The sequence below is a fragment of the Symphalangus syndactylus genome, chromosome 9 (assembly GCF_028878055.3).
Source record: "Symphalangus syndactylus isolate Jambi chromosome 9, NHGRI_mSymSyn1-v2.1_pri, whole genome shotgun sequence".
NCBI classification, from domain to species: Eukaryota; Metazoa; Chordata; class Mammalia; order Primates; family Hylobatidae; genus Symphalangus; species Symphalangus syndactylus.
Genome location: NC_072431.2, coordinates 55,442,501 through 55,458,348, shown reverse-complemented (window position 1 = coordinate 55,458,348; position 15,848 = coordinate 55,442,501). Strand labels below are relative to the sequence as shown.

Sequence of the window (15,848 nt, the reverse complement as noted above, 5' to 3'; positions counted from 1 at the left end):
TATATGTGTGTATGTATGATAAATTTTGACATTTTGTTTAGCTATATTAAATATTGTTGAATCAATTTTCCCATTCATATCTAAGAGATTTTATCAAATGTGCTACGTGCCAGTCTAGCATTTTACTTCTAACTGCTCACAGCTTTCTACTGCTTGTATCACATTTTACTTATCTCTGTTAAGGATGTTCACCTAGGACGTCTCACAAATCTTGTTATGAAGAAATTCCAGTCTATAAAGAAAAATTTGCAGCCGGGCACGGTGGCTCATGCCTGTAATCCCAGCACTTTAGAAGGCCGACGTGGGTGGATCACAAGGTCAGGAGATCGAGACCATCCTGGCTAGCACGGTGAAACCCCATCTCTACTAAAAATACAAAAAATTAGCCTGGTGTGGTGGTGGGCACCTGTAGTCCCAGATACTCGGGAGGCTGAGGCAGGGGAATCACTTGAACCTGGGAGGCAGAGCTTGCAGTGAGCCGAGATAGCACCACTGCACTCCAGCCTGGTGACAGAGCGAGATCCTACCTCAAAAAAAAAAAAAAAAAAAAAAAAAAAAAAAAATTAAGTCTATGCCTTATGCAATGTATACCATCAGTTTATATGTTCCAGGGAAGTTCATTCACATAAGGATGTATATACAAGGAATTTCATCATAACAATAGTACAGCATTTAGAAGTGCTGGTTTTTCAGGTAGAACATTTGATACAATCATTTAGGTTATAAATGAAAAAAAAGATAGAACAAGATTTTCTTTTTATGAGACAGAGTCTCACTCTGTTGCTCAGGCTGGAGTGCAGTGGCATGATCTCAGCTCACTGCAAGCTCCGCCTCCCGGGTTCACGCCATTCTCCTGCCTTAGCCTCCCGAGTAGCTGGGACTACAGGTGCCCACCACCATTCCTGGCTAATTTTTTGTATTTTTAGTAGAGACGGGGTTTCACCGTGTTGGCCAGGATGGTCTCAATCTCCTGACCTCGTGATCCACCCGCCTTGGCCTCCCAAAGTGCTGGGATTGCAGGTGTGAGCCACCGCATCTGGCCCAAGATTTTCTTTATTTTTCCATTTGGCACCACATCAGTCTCTTCCAATTTGAGGCCTTTCATTCTTTTTTAATTACAAGAAAGTTTTAATTTGTATATTTTCCTTGCATGTTGTCTCTTTTTCTTTTGGGAATCATAGTATATGGTTATTTCTACATCTCAGTTTTTGATTTTTCACTTTCTTCATTTTTGATTTTTCCATTTCTTCATTTCTTCTGGTGTCCTGGAGGAAATATTTGCCTTTACAACAGAGCCTGCTAACTTGTTCTTGGGGTGTATCGCATCTATCAATCTCATCTATTATTTCCCTCATGTCGATTATGCATGCTCAACAATCCACCTTTCTTCTGGTAACTATATTTTTACATACACCCCATTCATCTTTATATTTTTCTTCAAAGATACGTATTAAGGCGGGGCGCAGTGGCTCAAGCCTGTAATTATAGCACACTGGGAGGCTGAGACGGGGGGATCACTTGAGGTCAGGAGTTCAAGACCAGCCTGACCAATATGGTGAAACCCCATCTCTACTGAAAATACAAAAATTAGCCAGGCACGGTTGCACGTGCCTATAATCCTACTCAGGAGGCTGGGGCAGAAGAATCGCTGGAACCTGGGAGGTGGAGGCTGTAGTGAGCTGAGATCACACCACTGCACTCCAGCCTGGGCGACAGAGTGAGACTCCATCTCAAAAAAAAAAAAAAAAAAGAGAGATATGTATTAAGAACACTTTGAAATCTGTCTGGATGCCCGTATTTCATTAAGTTACGCCTTTTCACGTAGATGGTATTGTGTACTGTCTCTTAGTACTAATTCCTCATGTGTCTGACTACTTTCCTGAATTTTTACTTGGATACTGCAAATCCTGGCTGAGAATGAGTAGCAGGGAGAAGGCCTAATCCTCCTGTTTCTTCCTCTTGGGTGGGTTTAAGTGGAAGAGTGTGTTACAGAAAAAAATAACCTATCACCACTGCCTGGAATGAGACCCCCCCCACACCTTGACTGACCCTCAGGATATCACTTGACATGATCACCCTAAGCACTGCCTCCTTAAGATGTCTCCAGTCGACCAGGCGCAGTCGCTCACGCCTGTAATCCCAGCACTTTGGGAGGCTGAGGCAGGCAGATCACGAGGTCAGGAGATTGAGGCCATCCTGGCCAACATGGTGAAACCCCATCTCTACTATAAATACAAAAATTAGCCGGGCGTGGTGGCAAGCACCTGTAGTCCCAGCTACTTGGGAGGCTGAGGCAGGAGAATCGCTTGAACCTGGGAAGCAGAGTTTGCAGTGAGCCAAGATCGTGCCACTGCACTCCAGTCTGGTGACAGAGCAAGGCTCTGTCCGTCACAAAAACAAACAAACAAAAAAATGAATGTCTCCAGTCGCAGCAATGACTGGCTTCTGAAGTAAGGAGAGGATGCTCTAATGGAACCTAAGTGCTCTCATAGCGCTGAGCTGCTCTCCTATCTTATGAAGGCACCGTGGTGGGCTATAATTTGCTGGGCATACTACAGAGGACCATAAAAGTAAAGGGAAAAAGATTACAATTCAACTAGTCTTTAAGATTTGTTCTGTCTGCCATTACCTTTCCCACAAAAGAGCCCCATTCACATCCTTAGTTCTCTGGACCCAAACACTGCTCTTATTTCCATGGCACCTCCGGGCTTGCACTATAACAAGCTAGCAGCCCATGCTAGTGCATCAACTGTGCAGGAATCATAGACTTTATATTCAATGAAGGAAAAGCAATTTATTTTTGATGTAGTTATCTCTGTGACAGGAAGAAAAAAGCAACATAATTTTAAGAATGTTTTTCCTGGTGGGCTTCATGTTAAGATGGGCCAAAAATCCCTCTTAATTTATGAAAACATTGGCATCTTTTAAACTATAAACATGTTACTATGAACACTGACTACATTACTGAAGAGGCAGTTCAGGACCAGTTATATACGTACGAGACCCTTTGATGTGCAGGCAATCCATAGGAGAAGAAGAAAATGCCAAGCCATTTACAGTTTTCAAATATTTTACTGAAAATGCATATTGTACAATTAACGTATAATGACACACCAGTGTGGGGAAACCTCTGTAGGTATCATTTCCACAAATATGCTATGAATATAGAGTTCCTACACAAAACTGTACAACTTACCAGATGTAATTCCTGTTATGTACCATACTCACAATCATCTTGAGGAATATGGAGAAAAAGTGCTGAGTAACAAAGACAGGAGCCATGTGTGATTTTAATAAGTGAAAAACATGGCATTTCAGCTCAGTGGTAAAGCAGTAAATCAATCAGATGATTAGCTATCAAGTAATCATGTGAGAGAACAAAATTAGATCCTTACTTCATACTATATGTTGTCAGCTAACACTGTAGCAGTGATACATGAACATAAATTACCTCAAACAAAATTTATTCCATGTATTAGAAAAAAGGAGGTATGCCTAACATTGCATCACGTTCCAAAGGTGAATTTTGCAGGTCAACGATATGACAGTTCACGGAAGCATACATTTTATTGTTTCAAGTTGATTTCTAATGCTCAAACTATTTATGTCAAAATTTACAGAAAATAAATCTCTATATCAACAGCTTAAAATAAATGACTTACCTAAAGTCCACTTCTGAACTGCCTAACTCCTATAAAGGTTTAAGTCTGTACCAATTAGAATGTCTTCAGTTATTAGTAACAGAGCATCCTAAGTCAACTGGCTTAAAAATTAAGTTTAGTCTCTCACAAAGGAAACAGTCCAAAGGAGGAGTGGCTACAAGGCTGGTTGGTTTAGTGGCTCAAAGACATCATCTAGGTCTCAGGTCTTTCAGTTTTTCTGCTCAGGCCGTGATCAAACTATAATCCATTGTTGAAAGATGGTTACCAGGCACCACATCCAGACAAGGTACTGTTCACCACAAGATTCCACTTCCCTTTGCTTGAATCCTTGGGCCTTTGAGAAAACCTTTTCCAGAAGTAGTCTGTCAGGTATATCCTTTGTTTTATGTCTAGAAATGGGCCCTGTGACCACTGTAAATCAACTGCTGGCAACAAGAAGGGGAGTGTCATTGGTTAAAACTAATAAGGATTTATCTCACTTCCTTTTGAGGATAAATGGATAACCAAACTCAGCCAGCAGAGTAAGGGAGTGACTAAGAAAGTCACTCAGCAATGTCTGCCACAAACCCTTATTAGAATGTGTTCTTCATTCAGTAACAGGAAGGAGTAGAGCACAAGGTTTAAAAGCAGTACGATATCAAATGAAAACACAGTTAATTCCTACGTTACACAGCATCGTGCTCTGCACCGTTATGTAAGTGTTCAAATAAGAAATAGTAGAAAAAACCAATAGATACAAATGGGAATATTTTAAGTATATCTTAAAACTGTATAGAGTGCAATGATTTTCTCACTTCTGGAGAACTGGCATTAACAATTTTAAATTACCTAAGCAAAGTTTCATATCTATTTTATACATGGATATTTATCTCTCTGGCTGACTCAGATACAGTTGAAAACATTATAAAAGCATTGGCCCTTCAGAGCCGATATTGTCCATTAAGAATGATCAAATGCATTAAATCCTAGAGAAGAGTGCAAGAAAAAGTATACTTTATACCTATCAAATGATATTAACGTAGTGCTGTTTAGAATACTCTTACCATATGAATTACAAAATAAGGATACAATGTTTTTTCAAACATGATTCAAAGTGAACATACAATTCCTGTAATGTAATGTAATAAAAACAACCCTCTACCCCAAACGTAAGTCCTATGTTCTTTGGGAACTGCTTACATGAGTTTAAGGTTACCGACTTAACTAGCTATCCTGATGACTTTACAGCTTCTATTTACACAAGGAGTATGTTTATTCACAGCAGGAATCTTCTCTGTTTCTTTTTTTTTTTTCTTTTCAAGTTTGCTATTGTATCAGAAACACATCTTTTAGTATTAACAGTTTCCAAAGGATTATGTCTTCCACATTCCTTATATGATAGATTTCCCCTTGGCTATGAATTCCCTGATATGCAAAACAGTTCCAATCCATGGAGACGTGTATATACATTCTGAATATTTATAAATTTTTACTTGTCTATAGTCTAGTATTGTTATACCATGTGTTCTTGTTATAATCATGGTTTCCATTCTGTGAGTCTTCAGATTATGAGTCCAACACACAAGGGGATGTCCACACTAACCTGTGTGAACTCCCTGATGTACAAGGTGTTTGACTTCAGGCAGGAGTTTCTGATTCACTATATTGAAAGGGTTCTCTGATATAAAATGAGGTCTGACTTCAGAGAAGCCTTCCCACATCTATTACATTCATATTGCCTCTCCTATGAATTCTCTGATGGCTGTTGAATGCTGATTTGTGGTAGAATTTTTTTCCACATTCAGTACACTCATAGGGTTTCTCTCCTGAATGAGTTCTATAGTGTACAGTGAGGTATGACATCCGAGAGAAGGCTTTTCCACACTCATTACATTCAAAGGGTTTCTCTCCTGAATGAATTCGATGATGTATAGTGAGATAGGACATCTGAGAGAAGCACTTCCCACATTCATAACATTCGTAGGCTTTCTCTCCTGTGTGTGTTCTCTGATGTCGATTAAGGGCTGAATTCTGGCAGAAGGTTTTCCCACATTCACTACATTCATAGGGCTTCTCTCCTGAATGAATTCTATGATGTATAGTGAGGTATGACATCTGAGAGAAGAATTTTCCACATATATAGCATTCATAGGGCTTCTCTCCTTTGTGTATTCTCCGATGTCTACAAAGGGCTGAGTTCTGGTAGAAGGTTTTCCCACATTCACTACATTCATAGGGTTTTACTCCTGAATGAGTTCTATGATGGATAGTGAGGTATGACAACTGGGAGAATAACTTTCCACATTCGTTACATTCGTAAGGTTTCTCTCCTGTGTGCACCCTCTGATGTCTCATGAGGGCTGAATTCAGGTAGAAGGTTTTTCCACATTCATTACATTCATAGGGTTTCTCTCCTGAATGAGTTCTATAATGTACAGTGAGATATGACAATCGAGAGAAGAATTTTCCACACTCGTTACATTCATAGGGTTTCTCTCCCGTGTGGGTCCTCAGGTGGGTCGTGAGAGTAGACTTGCGGCAGAAGCATTTCCCACATTCACTACACTTGTAGAGTTTCACACCTGTGTGAATTTTCTGATGGTCATTAAGTGCTGACTTCTGTGAGAAGGTTTTCCCACAGTCATGACAAACATAAGGTCTCTCTCCTGAATGTGTTCTCTGATGTTGTGTGAGGTGTGTCTTCTGGCAAAAGGATTTTCCACAATAACTACATTCATACGGCTTCTCTCCTGAGTGAGTTCTCTGATGCTGAATGAGGTGTAACTTCTGGTAAAAGTTCTTCCCACATTCATTACATTCATAGGGCTTCTCCCCTGTGTGTGTTCTCTGATGCACAGTAAGGGTTCCCTTCTGGCAGAAGGATTTCCCACACTGATTACATTCGTAAGGTTTCTCTCCTGTGTGAGTCCTCTGATGTATAATAAATTTTGACTTTTTACAGAAGGATTTCCCACATTCACTGCATTCATAGGGCTTCATTTCCATATGAGATGTCTGATGTACAGTGAGGTCCGACATCTGGAGAAAGGCTATTTCAGATCCATTCCACTTATAGGGCTTTTCTTCCATATGATTAACAAAAACAGTGTCCTTTTGGAAGGCTTTCTGGCATTCAATATATTCAAAAGGTTTCTCCAAAATACGAATTTTCTGATAAAGACTTTCTTCGTTTAGAGTATAAGGTTCCCCATTTTGATTAAATTCATAAGCTTTATCTCCTGGATGAGTTTTCTCAAGCTTAATATGGATGAGTGATTTCCCACATCCACTACATTCATCAGCTTTCATTCTTGCATAGCTTCCATCACTACTAATATATTCTGAAACAGACGTTAAACACTTTTCACATGAGTCACAGAGGCTATTTTTATAGGCTATTTTTCTTGAAGGAACAGGGTTCGTTTCTACATCAAAAGTTTTACCAGGAACATTACCTCTCTCTTCAATAAGGGTCTCAATGAACACGGTTTGCCTTGAAGGTTTATTTTCCTCTTCCTGGATTCTCTCTATTAGGTCATCAGTTTGCCAGACTTCATCTAAAGAGAGACAAAATTAACCAACTTTTGTACATCTTCCTATATATATGATATGGAATGAGATTCATGATTTGTACACAAGCATCTCATTGTGAGTAGATGCTAGCTTCATGAACAGATGAAAATAATTGCAAGTGTACTTTTCTCCTTTATTCTTTTGCTTAAAATTACACACAGACAAACACACACACCCCTCTAGGAATGGAGAAAGGGGGAAGTAAACTGGCAAAAACACATGCACTTTTAATCTACTTTATATTTTGTTCAAAACTGGGTATAGAAGATAAAATATAACACAGAACAATGACTGGTAGGCGAAGAATGCTGGATGAATGGCTGACAGGGTAGAGTGATGAGGAGTGCTGTTGGACAAGGAGGGTCATAAGATGTATTCAACTAGGGATTCATTTAGGGGGAGGTAAAGCTGTACTTTATACCATATCACTTCATACCAAGTTGAGAGAGATTACAATTTAAGGCATTAGCACTGTATACTAAGATTTTTGTGGTAGCATTTTCACTAGACTACACCCTTCCAAACTATTTTGCCTTCTTTCCTCATTCCACATAGTAGAATAAACTAAATCTCCTCATGTTTAAAGGAACAGCCCTATAACCAGGGCATTCGCACTGTAATTCTGTTTCACTTGGATGAAGAATCCCAGGAATGTATATATATATCCTACAGGAAATATAAAACAGTCCACAGAGCTATAGGCTTATCTTGTGAGGATAGCGAAGAGATCAACTGGAAACTTTAGTATTCTAATGATGCTATGATTTAATGCTAAATTCATTCTGACCATGAAATTCTACTTGTTCCTATTTGAACAGTATATTTAATAGCATGAACTCTGGTGAGGTGACCTAGGGCAAGCTACTTAGCAATTCTCTGTAGTCAGTATCCTTCACCTGCCAAATGGAGATAATGACACCTACCTCATAAGGTGGTTGTAGGATTGCAGCAGTTAATGAAGTGCTCAGAGCAGCATCTGGCACAAAACACATGCTTGATAAGCTTAGCAATTATTCTTCCCATCTTTCAGTCTCCTGACCATTTGCTTAAGCCAGTCCCACCCTGACATACTACCATCACTTAATTCTCAGTGTGAGTGCTTTCCCACTCCTGAGTAGCATTTAGTGTACAAACCTTACGAATCAGATCCCTGGCCGGGTGTGGTAGCTCACGCCTGTAATCCCAGCACTTTGGGAGGCCAAGGCGGGCGGATCACTTGAGATCAGGAGTTCGAGACCAGCCTGACCACGATGGTGAAACCTTGCTCTACTAAAAATACAAAAATTAGCCGGGCGTGGTGGCAGGCGCCTGTAATCCCAACTACTCAGAAGGCTGAGGCAGGAGAATTGCTTGAACCCGGGAGGCGGAGGTTGCAGTGAGCCGAGATTGCACCACTGCACCCCAGCCTGGGCGATAGAGTGAGAATCTGTCTCAAAAAACAAAACAAAACAAACAAAAAAAATCAGATCCCTTACCATGCTCCTAAAATAACAATTTTATTTTTACTTACCTTAGAAGTGTCTGGATGAACCTGACTACTGTACTTACTATCATGCACATTAAGTGAAATGATATCAACTGTAACCCCTATAACCTGTGCTTTCCCTGAACCCACTGCCAAAATATCAACAGATCAAATGAGAAAAAAATCTAAGAGACAATACTTTTTACCACCTGGGATCACTATATGATTCCAAGCTAGGATGACAGTCATCTAACAAAAATATTCTGTTGCAGGAAAAGCAAGCTATTTGTTGCACAAGGAGGGTCCTAAGATATGTCCAAGTAGAGAGTTGTTTTGGAGCAAGTGGTTCTGCACTTTACACCTTCTCATGGCACATCAAGCTGGGAGAGATAGGTCATGATCTATCTCTTATCCTTGCCTTATGCTACGATCACTGTGTGCCTGATCAATGCCCAGCACATTTCACCTACAGTCTCCACCCTTATTGTTTCACTCAGTTTGCTTGACTTCCTGCCTTCATCTTCTCAAAACCTACCTTTGTACGGGATTTCCATGCTTAAAAAAAATACTTCTCAAATCCTTTCTCACCTCAATTCCATTTCCCCTTGAAGTTGAGAATACTGTCTACAGAATCATTTTAGTACAAAGTGACTCAGCCTTGCATTGGAACATCAGCACTCCATGTAAAATGCTGAGTTTTAATTGCTTCATGCAGTGCTGTTCTCTTTTTTTTTTTTCTTTTCTGAGACATAGTCTCGCTCTGTCACCCAGGCTGGAGTGCAGTGGTGCGATCTCAGCTCACTGCAAGCTCCGCCTCCCAGGTTCAAGTGATTCTTCTGCCTCAGCCTCCCGAGTAGCTGGGACTACCACCAGGCCTGGCTAATTTTTTAGTAGAGACAGAGTGTCACCATATTGGCCAGGCTGGTTGCAAACTCCTGACCTCATGATCTGCCCGCCTCGGCCTCCCAAAATGCTGGGATTACAGGCGTGGGCCACCACGCCCAGCCCTTCTTCTCTTTTCTTAACCACAACCTTTCTCCTAGGAAGGATGGTCCTATTTCCTATTTCCTTTGAACCTCTGAATAAAAATCAGAGAAGCTGTTCTTAATCTGAATCATATAGGTGTTTTTCCGCTACTTGCAAAATATATGGGGATGTGACCCAGGCATGCATTATTTCTTTTTTCTTTTTTTTTTTTTTTTTGTAGAGACAGGGTTTCACTATGTTACCCAGGCTGGTTGCACACGATCCTCCTGCCTCAGCCTTCCAGGGTTGGGATTACAGGTGTGAGCCACTGCATTTGGCCCAGGCATGCATATTTAGAAATAACTGCCTGTACATTATTTCTGAATGGATGGACAAAAAAGTTCTTTCACCTGCCTAGCTTCTCACGTAATCAAAGAAAGAAAGAAATATCTCTCTCTGTTACACACTACATCAAGGGATAGCATGCCCCTTTCCTTACAGGACTATGATCCAAGAGCAAAACAGCTCAAGCAAAATACAGACACTATCAAATAGCAGATGACTTAATCAGACTCACTTCTTTATCCTATCACCCCTAGGTGAAACTGAAGTCGAGGGAAGGGAGATACAGAAGTCATGATAAAAGTCAGGAAGGAAAAACTTCAGGGAGGGGTTGAAAATTTGAGCTCAGACTTAAAGAATGTGTTATGTGGGGAGGGAAAGCACACCCTAATGAAATGTAAAGCTGTAGGGACAATAGTCTCATGAAGAGAAGACATTAGGAGTGTGGACCAAATGGAGTTTAGTGAGAGTTTTGGGGAACAACAGAAAATTAGTTTTTCCAGGTAATACAAGGCTAATATTGTTGAGATCCTTAAGGGATAAGGAATTAAAATTCCCCTTAGGAAGTAAAATGTAACCAGCTATAGGCTTATCTTGTGAGGCTAGCAATGATATCAACCGGAAACTTTAGATGAAGGCATACTGCAAATCCAGCTAGGACTCATAGCAATCCAGGCATGACAGAATCTAGTCTTTGTTTACATTAAGTCAAAGGAAACTGAAGATATACAGAGGACAATGAAGACATTTCACACTGGACAAAATCCAGTAATCCAGAGATCAGTAATATCTGATGAGAATTTCAGTGGTTTCACAGGGACCACTATAGAAGAAGAAGAGATTAGTATAGTTTAGTAAATAAAGGGAGGTGGAAAGGTGATTAGTAATTATAATTTGGCATAGGTCATGATCAATTTCCAGGCCTGATGAGAACAAGAGCAGCTCTGTAACTGCTATCACAGAAAATACCAGACTAGAGCCCAGGCTCACTGGTGGTAGAGATGTCATCCTGGGTGCGAGCAACATAAAATAAAAAACAAAGCCTAAAGACTTGGCACTGGGGGCACCCTTTGAGAAACTCATAATGCGAGGAAATCACAGTAGGTAGAAACAGACCCTTTAAAGACATTTCTGGAGGTGGTGGAAGGATAAACCAGACTTCATTTATGTATATAATACTTACTAAGCACCTGCCATGACAGGGTATCATTCAAGGCATTGGGAACAGAACAGAAAATAAGAAACAAGATGAAAAGGAACATTTGGTTAAAGAGGGAGACCCAGGTACTACAGTCACCAAATTTCAGGAGGGCTGGGTCTCAGGAATGAGCAGCACTGTCCAATGAAGCACAGGTGCACATGACAAGTGGCAGAATCCACTGGCTTAGGCACAGGACGGGGACTTTGGAGTCTAACCTCAAAGAAAAGTACAAAGTAGAACAGGGTCCAGAAACAAGTCTTAGGCACTGCACGGTAAAGATAAAAAAAAAAAACAAACCAGAAGTTATGAAGAACACAAGAATCACATAAGTTATTTTTAAATGTCAGACATAATACCTAAAAAATCCATGATAATGGTTTCTGAAAATGCTAGAAGAGTAAGCAAAGACCCAAAGTTTAAGAGAACAACAGAAGTGACTGGAATTCAATTCTGGGGAGTGGCAAGCACAGAAAAGCTCCATAAATGTTAAGTTCTTATGGGGAAGGAAGAAGGCTTTGGGAGTGAGATTCAGGTTCATAGAGCATATAAGCAACTATCTCTAGTCACTTCTAAAGGTTCGGGACCATTAAAAAATCCCTGGGAAAAACACTCCCAAGTTACCAATCTCCTCACTGCCTCCACTAACACACCTGGATAGCTCTGAAGTAGGAATTCTCCTTCTACTATCCATGGCTCTTCTCCTTGCTCCAACTTGCTGATAACATCCGGTTTGATAATGTGATACCCTGTTAATGAGAAATGAAAGAGAACTTGAGCCCAGGCTGGTTGGCTTCAGGGTCTCTGTCATACGGGGAAAATGCCATTTGTGCCTTATCAAAATCAGAACTTTTCACGGGGGAGATCAAGACCAAAATGCCCTGCCTGGTGCCCAAAACAGTTTACTCACATTCGTCGCATCGAATTTTAAGTTAAAGTCATAAAATTTGTGAGAAATCCCATATATTTTAGCAACTGAGAAAGCAAGCTATCCTCACCCACAGAAACTAGATTGCTGTAGTTCTCCAGCATCACATCCCTGTAAGTTATCTTCTGCTCAGGATCCAGCTGCTGCCACTCCTCCTGGGTGAAGTCCACAGCCACATCTTTGAATGACACTGGCCCCTGAAATGGCACCGTGATTGGAATTGGGTGACGTGAAATAGGCACATAGGGACAAGATCTTAGCATGCTCACTGGCAAAATTAACCATGAACGTTGTATACCTTTATTTTATGTTACAGACTGTCGAAGGGAAACAAACATATCAGAAATACACTGTTCTGGGGTTCATTCACTATACATCAAAACAAAAACAAAAAACACAAAAAAACAACACTGGGATTGCACGGTGAGCCAGAAACAATTCTGGCTGTTGGGGACTCTAACACCAGCAGGCACGAATCTCACCCCTGAGGAGCACAGGCCTGGGGACACTCACAGAACCCCAGGATGCACTCTACTCCTTTGCACATTCTTCAATTTGCTTCTAGAATATTAATAATGTTGGTTCTCTTCTTACCTCCCTGGTCACTCCTTCTCAGTCCCTTTGCTGGCTCCTCCTCTACTCCAAGTCATCCTGAATGTTGTGGGCCCTACGGCTGTCTTGAGTCTTTTTCTCTTTGCTGTCTGTACTTGCTGCTTTGACGGTGAGCCCACCTGCTTCCTGGCTAATTTAATTACCATCTGTACACCAACATTTTCCAAATTTACATCAGCCCAGGCCTCTCTCCTAAATTCCAGACACATATGTCCCAGATGGCAAACTCAACATCCCTGAAATTCAACTGCTGTTCCTGTTCAAACCTGCTCCTCCTATAGCTACTACTGGAACCAACCCACAATATTTGCCACAATTACCAAAATAACAAACAGGCTGGGCAACACACATTCTAGTTTTTATTTTACTGCCAAGTGACCAAGCCTGCAGCAGTTCAGAATGCAGTCTGCCACACGAATTATCAGTAATAGTTTGGTTCAGGTTTTCCTAATTCTCAGCTGGGAACCCCAAATTTCCTTTCTTCCCATGGTACACGTTCTAGGAGAAAGGAACATTTCTGAGGAGGAACAGACAGCTGACCTGGAAACTGTCAAAACCGCATCTATAAATGTGTATCTTATGAATAAAATGTCCCATTCACAAGTACTCACACTAGCCATTATAACTGTTTCCTTTAATATCATCCCCTCTAAAATAAAGAGAATAATGCTACCTATACATAATACCAGTATTAAATGGACTAATCCATGAAAAGCACTTAGCATAGTTTTTTTGGATAAAACACATACTTATCAATGAAATCTATTGTTATTGTTGACTTTCTACTGTGGCTCTGACCACTTTCCAAATTAGGACAGAAAATTAACCATAAAACACAGAAGTTTAAACAACTGAAGGTTGTGTGGTTGTTATTTATGTAATTGGCAAGAAAGAATCGTAAAACAGTGTCTGTGTGTTAAGAACAAAGAGGCTGAGATGATTTCAAGAAAATATGGTAGCAGGAATGGTGTAGAAGGTGTGGAAGGAAAGGCCATGTCATGTTCAGAGCTACGTAAGATGATGACAAACTCCTGGTGTTGACTGAACATCTTGGGTTTCATATGTGGAATGATTGGAATGATCCATGAGTGCAAGATGGGTTCTACTGACTCCCTGAGACGCAGTGCCATTCTCTCCCAGCTCTAGATACAGGGGTATCCACAGACAGGCCTGGCTGGCCTGGGAAGGATGAGGGTAATCAGGGCTGAGAGTGTCCAGCTGCTGATGGGACACATAGTGGGGGAAGAGGTGGGTCCCACCCCAGCCAGATGAATCCAGGTGCAGGACTGCCCCAGCAGGTGATGAGAACTTCCTGGAGAGCAATAGCTGAGCTTCCAGAAACTCTGTGCACACTTCATTCAGACGTCATCTGCCATGAGGATCAGGGGAGTCTGGAAGTTCACGTATGGCATTGCCCTGCCTTGCTGAGCAATAACAACTTGTTTCTTAGGAAAGTAAGCCTGGTTTCCTTTATTCAAGTGGTAGGTCCCCGCTTAGTGTGTCCACCTGATATCTGTCAGGATGGTCACTGTGCAACAGGTGAAAATGGGCAAAGGACTTTCAAGAAGGACTCATAAGAGGAAAAATGTGAAGAAAGTCATCAGCTCAGGAAAAGTCACAAAAGGAAAGCAAACGAAAGAAGATGAGTAAAGAGACCACATATATCTATGACTACAATAAGTGTGAACACATAAAATCTCTATTTTATTTTTTTATTTTTCATTTTTTTAATCTCTATTTTAAACCAGAATCCCTCTTACAATAAAGATATGCCAGGGACGGCTGGGCGTGGTGGCTCATGCCTGTAATACCAGCACTTTGGGAGGCCGAGGTGGGCAGATCACGAGGTCAGGAGATGGAGACCATCCTGGCTAACACACTGAAACCCTGTCTCTACTAAAAATACAAAAAATTAGCCAGGCGTGGTGGCGGGCGCCTATAGTCCCAGCTACTTGGGAAGCTGAGGCAGGAGAATGGTGTGAACCCAGGAGGTGGAGCTCGCAGTGAGCTGAGATCATGCCACTGCACTCCAGCCTGGGTGACAGAGCGAGACTCCGTCTCAAAAAAAAAAAATACATATATATATGTGTGTGTGTGTATATATATATACACACACACACACACATATATACACATATATATGTGTATATATATGTGTATATATATATATATATATATATATATGTATGCCAGGGACACGATCTTGACCAAACACATACTTAGAAATAACCAAACCATTTCAGTCACACTTCTGTCCTATAGATCATATATAATGTATTTGTTTTTGAGTCTTTCCATTAAGAGATTCTAAGCAATCTTCCTGAGAAAGAATATTTCATTCTTTTTAGAATCCCATTAGCTAGGAGAGTCCTCTGTCTAGCATCTCAGCTAGACACCCTTGAGTGTCCCTGACTCAATCCCCTCAAACCCCCACTGCATTTGTTTTTCACATTGTCAGTCTCTATTAATTTCATCTTTTCAACAGATGACACGCTTTCCCAATTAGAAGGCTTGAAGTTCTCTGTAGGACAAAACCAAAACTCAGTCCAGCACTGGGGGCTCTTGGGTCCATCTGGGTATTTATCTGCATTCCCATCCCTTAGTCCCTTAACAGGAAGTCCAAATTCTAACGAAGCAAAGATCTCACCAGCCCTCCAGGAGACTTACTCAGGTCCCTAATGCTGGTCTCCTGAGTGCCTTTACAAGCCTCTGCCACTAACCCGAATTATTCCAGGGCTGGCAAATGCCACCTTTCCCTTCCTTGAATGACTGAATCACAATACTCTCATGGTGCATTCATTTGTTCATTTGTTTGTTCATTCATTTATTCGAGACAGGGTCTTGATCTGTTGCCCAGGCTGGGGTGCAGTGGTGCAATCATAGCTCACTGCAGCCTCATATTCCTGGGCTCAAGTGATCCTCCTGCTTCCGCCTTCCAAAGTGTTGGGATTACAGGTGTGAGCCACTATGCCCGGCTGAGGATGCATTTAAAATCAGACTTCTGCTTCATCATCACTTCAGCGTTTCCCAGGCATTGACCAGAACGACTCCCATGATCTCCCATAATTACATCCATGAATTACCTCCTCCAAGGAGAACATAAACACCTTGAGAGAAAGAAGT

General features: G+C 41.1%; 1 protein-coding gene across 3 annotated transcripts in view; it reads right to left on the bottom strand.

The window, feature by feature from the left end:
- Positions 1-3,052: 3,052 nt before the first annotated feature.
- The window catches only part of ZNF12 (zinc finger protein 12), an 18,963-nt gene continuing 6,167 nt past the window's right edge, over positions 3,053-15,848 (bottom strand). For 2 of the 3 annotated variants that reach the window (XM_055292266.2, XM_063646156.1), the window contains 3 exons: positions 12,184-12,310; positions 11,839-11,934; positions 3,053-7,198 (listed from right to left, as the gene is read on the bottom strand). In XM_055292266.2, coding sequence (XP_055148241.1) covers positions 5,343-7,198; positions 11,839-11,934; positions 12,184-12,310 — 2,079 coding nt within the window. In that variant the 3' untranslated portion in view covers positions 3,053-5,342. The remainder of the gene's footprint in view (positions 7,199-11,838; positions 11,935-12,183; positions 12,311-15,848) is intronic. The other variant, XM_055292267.2, reaches the window with a different exon arrangement.